At 36.6% G+C, this 6000-nt stretch overlaps 1 protein-coding gene across 1 annotated transcript in view; it reads left to right on the top strand.

Annotated features, from left to right (window-relative positions):
• The first annotated feature begins 3443 nt into the window (after nucleotides 1-3443).
• Nucleotides 3444-6000, top strand: part of ass1 (argininosuccinate synthase 1) — a 34715-nt gene continuing 32158 nt past the window's right edge. The window contains exons 1-2 of the mRNA XM_080419482.1: nucleotides 3444-3565; nucleotides 5004-5134. Of these exons, the coding sequence (XP_080275608.1) occupies nucleotides 5033-5134 (102 nt within the window). The 5' untranslated portion in view covers nucleotides 3444-3565; nucleotides 5004-5032. The remainder of the gene's footprint in view (nucleotides 3566-5003; nucleotides 5135-6000) is intronic.

The following is a 6000-nucleotide window of genomic DNA, read 5'->3' as shown; positions in this document are numbered from 1 at the left end:
TTATTGTCTCGGTCTCAGGACGGATTTGGGCTGATGTGTGTGTGGTCAGACTGAAATATTAACTTTTTATTTTTGTCTATTCACAAGGTAAGTATAATGTACAACGTAGATTCTATATGGTAGGATGACACTTTAGAAGTAATTGATGACTGTATTTGACAGGTCTTACATAAATGGAGTCGTTTTGTTTGGCTATGAAATCTATAACAGTTTGTGATTAGATACTGCAGTCATACAGTCAAATCTTCTGATGTGGGGCATTTTTGACTGATAAGAAAAAAGGCTCCATATCCTGCACAATTAAAACCGTTCTTGGAGACGTGTACAAGCAATGACTTTTAATATACTAGTCCTTGAGCCAGTGCTCAAGGACTTGGGGATTCAAGTTCAATTGCAGGTAACCGACAGTTCTTGGACTAAATGGACCACCGTGTGAGGGAAGGGGACAAAAGAGGGATGGCAGCTCTACAGAAGATCCACAAGTTTTCATGGACATGGTCTCATCTATATGAGCTACTGGGAGAGAAAAGTAAGCTATGGGCCTTACAGTAAATGTTAGGCCTACATCGATGACTGCATATTCACTAAAGATGGTTCCTTCCCCATAGAGCAGGGGTTTTCAACTGATGGTGAACCAGAGACCACCACCCTGACTAAGAATCAACCTGGGGACCACTGTCATTCCATTCTCTTACTTTATCCAACCTTCAGTTAAACTCATGTTAACTGATACACTGATTTGCATTTTCTGTATGAGTGAGCAGACACATGCGATTATATGGGCACATTTCCTAAAAATGATGACTCAATCAGGCAATCCGGTACTTACCCTTCATGAGATTCTAACTCCCTTTTCTGTGGAATTTCTTGACCTCCGACTTCCCAGTAACATTGAGGTGTCATCACAGGTCAGCAGGTCATTTAGCCCACTGTTCCATGGAAGAAAATAAATGAAATCTTCACTTTCCTACATTAGCCTACTAAATGCACATGCAAAACCCTCACGGACGACCAGTGGTCCACTCCACAGACCATCTGTTGAAAACCCCTGCCATAGAGAAATCACTATCTCTTGTTGTTTTTCTCTTTTGTGTTTAGTTTACTTTTTCCATATTTTTGTGAGCTGATAAAACAGTTTGTGAATTTGTGTTATATAAGTAAGTCATATTTAACAAAACAATGTCAGCCTTGGAAAAGAGTCTTACTCATTTGAGACATAGCAGTAAGAATGGATCAAGCTGGTTTATGAACTACAGATTGGTATTTGACTAAAATAAGAAAATATTTTGATTGTAAAATGTGCATGGCCATTAAAAGAAAGAAAATGCTAAACAACTAAAGACATTAAAATGTTAAATTGTTTTACTACAAGAAACTCACTTGTCAGGAAGAGAATTAAACATTAAAAAGGGATTGGCTAAATCGAATGATTTCTGCTGTTATGACTATTGTATGACTATATATATGTCTCAAATTAATGTGCCCTGAAAAAGGGGATGATGATAATACAGTAGGTGGAATCTTTAATGTTCAAAATATACGTACAAATGGACAGGCTCCTATGGCAAAAAAACATGAATGCTTATTAATATGACTGAAGAATTGAGAATGATAGATCCATTTAGACAAAACCCCTAAAATAATACTTAGATCCTATAGATGTGGGAAGAAAAACATGTTTTAAATACTAGAGACTTCATATACATCAATGTATCAGATAAATACATATTATATGAATGTAGGATGAGTATAAAATGTTTTCTGATAAATGACAATAATTAAACGACTATAGGGAAAGATTTAAAGCTGTGACATGGGGGGAAATTATTGAAAAACACTTAATTAATAAAGAAAAGGAACTTGAAGAGAACTTTTTGGAGAATGAACACAAGATTACATCCAATAAAGAAATCCTCTTGGAACTGAAAGAAACTAGACAGAGACTAGATTAATTTTCAACATACAAGGCTATAGGTCCTGTGTAAATGTAATGGGTAGTAGAGCAAATCCATTACTAGCATTTCAACTACGAAAGACCCAAATAAGTAAAATGGTTGCAATGAGAATACACCCAAAATCTGGGGAATCTTTGACATCACCAAAAGATATAATGGTAGCTTTTGGAGCTTATTATAGAGATATATGCAGAGTCTGACACTTTAGTAAATAATTTAATCAAAGACTTCCTTTCTAAAATACATTTACCATCACTAACGGAGGAAGAGGAACTTGAGATCAAACCAGTAACACAACAGTAAGTTTTGAAAACTGTTACATAAAGAGGGGAAAGATCCAACTAAACGTTAGGGATATTGGCCGATTATCCGATTTAATAACTGAATGTGAGAGATGAAATGAAATACAATTAATCTTGGTTACAAAATTAATATTTCATTGAAAGTTATTCATTTTAGGCCTCCTTTCAGGAAATCAAATAGTAAGTTAATTAAATTCAATAGCCCAATATGGTTGCAGCCACAAGTCCAATCGTAAAACATTGGCAGCAAAAGGTGAATGATGTGTTTGTTATGGAAAAGGTGCCAGCTAAAATATACAGTAGCTGAAAATCGTCATTTTATGGATGCATTGTCGCTACTAGCTATGTAAAAAAACGTGTGAAACATAGAAAATTGCTATTTATTTTGTTATTCTGTTTTTATATTATTATATTGTCAGGTATTTTCTTTAGTTTTATTAGTTTGGGTTGTCGTCATGAAATCTATATCTAAAGAAACAAGAACATAGAGAGGTTTTGGCTATTTGCCAAATGATGCAATGTATGGATTGTATTACATTTGTTTTTCTTTTCTTTTTTGTTTCTTATCCATGACATTTTTAATGTAAAGGTTGACCAGAAAATGTAATGAGGTTATTTACCAAATGATAGAATGTCTCAATTGTACGGCATAAATCATGCTTAAGACTAAAAAATGCATATAAAACAGATTTGCACAGGGTCCATACCAAGTGCCTGCAGTCCTCCAATGACTGCTTCACAAAAGTGCCCATTTCATCTGTATCCAGTGGTGGAAAAAGTATTCACAGTTCTTACTTTTCTTCTTTTACATTTCTTGTAAAAGTATCAATACTGCAATGTGGAAATACTCTGTTACAAGTAAAAGTCTGGGATTCAAATTTGTATTGAGTAAAAGTACAAAAGTATTGGTATCAAAATGTACTTAGAGTACCAAAAGTAAAAGTACTCATTGTGCAGAATGTCCCATTTCACAAGTTTAAAATGTAGAAAACATCTTTTGAAAATAGCCGATCTACAAGCTCACAACAATGTGTCGCAATGCGACGCATTGTGAGCTTGAGTACATCACATGTATATGTGCTAAGTTACTTTACACCACTGCCTGTATCCTTGACAACAGCAGGCGCGACCATCCTTTCGACCTATGGGATCCAGTCTAGTCAGAACCACCAATCATCATCGGTCACCACAACGTGTTGTTGCTGCGTGGTAATATCCGAATCCGATATAAAATCACATAGGCATCCATTCATCTGGTCACTTGTTGCTGCTGCTGGCTGCTGGTAGAGAACTATTACTGCTCACAAGGTAAGTCACAGAACGTTCTCATGAGTATTCTGAATCTTTTTTATTCCTTTAACTTAGTTTGCACTAGAATACCGCTAGCTGCAGAATTAGCATGCAATTCCCTCAGCTGGGTGGTCTTTAATGCCAAATGTACACCAAATGTACAAACGCGTTATAACTGCATGTTCTAAAAAACCTATAGGCTAAAGTTGAAGTCAACATTGTAGAATGAAAAAAAAACATACAGTAGGTCCTGTATTTGATTTAACCCATTAAAAACATGTCATAGCTTTTGAGAAACAGCTGATTGAAGTTTTGCAAAAAGACCAATCACAGCTGCTATAGGGGTGGGTATATAAGGCATGCCAAAGGATTATGACCAACAAGATATGATGATGTGAACAAGTGGTCATTCTGGTCAAATGCATGCATTTACTATTCCCAACACAAAAAAAATTACAATGGCAGTGCAAAAGACATGATTAATGTGTTTATGATCTATACAATATATTAAAGGTAGGGTACTGTAAGTGATTTACTTTGGTTAAAATAAGTGTTAAACAGCTCTATATTCTGATAGTACTCATTGCTATAGAGTGTTTGTTCAGTAAAAGGAGTCTCCCATGTCTCTCCAGCTCTTTATTTAACAGAAAATGCATTTTCAGTGCTCTCTCCTGATTGGCTTAAAATTTGTCACCTACCTGAGTCCTGAATTTACTAAAGAGCTGGAGAGACCCCTGTGACCGAACAAACGCTCTGTAGCAATGATTACTATCAGAATATAGTACTTAACCTTTTAACTAAAAACTAAAAATATCACTTACCCTACCTTTAATGGTATACTGACACATGTAATGTAATGCAGTTTCTGTGATTCCATCCGATGTTAGTGTTCTTAGTTTTTACATCGTGCTATGAATGATTGACTAAATGTTCCTGTTGGGGCAAGTGCTAGTGTTTTAGTCGGCTTAGTGTATTAGTGTTTTTGTGATGTGATGAACCATTTGGCCAGTTGTGTCGACACGTGTTTAAGTATTGAATAACATAATATAGCAATAAAAAAAAACAATAAAATGCCTTTCACACATGTTAGTTATAGCCAATGGGTCCTCCTAGATTACTTTGTCACCTTTGGCTGAGATTGTCCACTGCTGTTTGTTTATGTCCTGGAAACGTGCATGTAAGGAGTAAATACATAACCCCACCTAACTTAGATGTCGGCATCCTTTGAAATTAGTCTCGGGAACCGTCTAGCCATTTCCTTACTGAGTGTCAGAATCTGCACCATCAGTTATCAAGGCTTTTCAGATTTTTTAGGAAAGCTCATTCTGGTTTAAGTTATGACGCTGCTATCTATAGATCAGTATGTCAGAGATCATGTATTTATTTACCTTACCCTCATAAGCTTTGCAGTGTCGATTGAATTATTGTAATTGCTTTATTTTGTTTTTATTGACAGCTTGTGACATACTAAACTAAAGCATCGCCATGTCTAAAGGAACAGTGGTTCTGGCCTACAGTGGTGGACTGGACACCTCCTGTATTCTGGTGTGGCTCAAGGAACAAGGCTATGATGTTATTGCATACTTGGTAAGGTTGCAAACGTTGTGTGTGTGTGTGTGTGTGTGTGTGTGTGTGTGTGTGTGTGTGTGCGTGTGTGCGTGTGTGTGTTTGAGTTACTGCCTTGTCTTGTTGACTACATAAGTAACTCAAAAGTCTAAATTTTTCAAGCTCACACAGTAGAAAAATTAAAGTAAAAAATATTACTAGCACATCTGCAGTGAATGGAGGTGGCCTACTCATCCACTGAGAAATGTTGTGTCAGGTAGGACACAGACTATTACTGATGATATCAATACACAACGCATCGTGTGTTGTGAGCTTGTACTGTACATCGGCTATTTTCAAATAGCCAAAGTTTAAAATGGGGGGGCTTAAGTGGTTAACCCCCTATCAAAGGATTTGGCAGCATAATACCAGTGCAAAGCTACCCTAGATTAACTTTTGGCCCTTAGGCGGTGCAGAATTGCACAGCATGCAGATTTCCCTCTTGTGTAGCCTAACTCTTCATTCAGTGGTTGGCTATACAGGCAAAGGGAGTCGGGGAAGGCAAGGCAGTGTCTATTAGACATAGCACGTAGTTCACAGCTATGGCACGCAAGGCTCGTGACCCCATAGATCTTGTTGGTTTTGGGCTGACCCACTTCACGGGTAGAGTAGAAAAATAAAAGCACTGCAGTTGCCCCGTATCTAACCTGTTGTTCTTGTTGAAATTACATAACATTCACAGGTCTACGCTTCTGTGAAATACTCATATAAATCTTTGTTTCAGAACTACCATACCCTTCCTGTGCTTTAAAGATGAGCTTGGTGTATAGTTATCACAAAGCCCTTGGTGTATAGTTACATATAAAAAAAAGATTATTCAAATAGATAATATATCGGTTATAATAAAG

Source organism: Gymnoscopelus braueri (genome assembly GCF_963280865.1).
Source record: "Gymnoscopelus braueri genome assembly, chromosome: 22".
NCBI lineage: Eukaryota > Metazoa > Chordata > Actinopteri > Myctophiformes > Myctophidae > Gymnoscopelus > Gymnoscopelus braueri.
The sequence above is the reverse complement of the archived record's forward strand: the minus strand, read 5'-3'. Positions and strand labels throughout refer to the sequence as shown.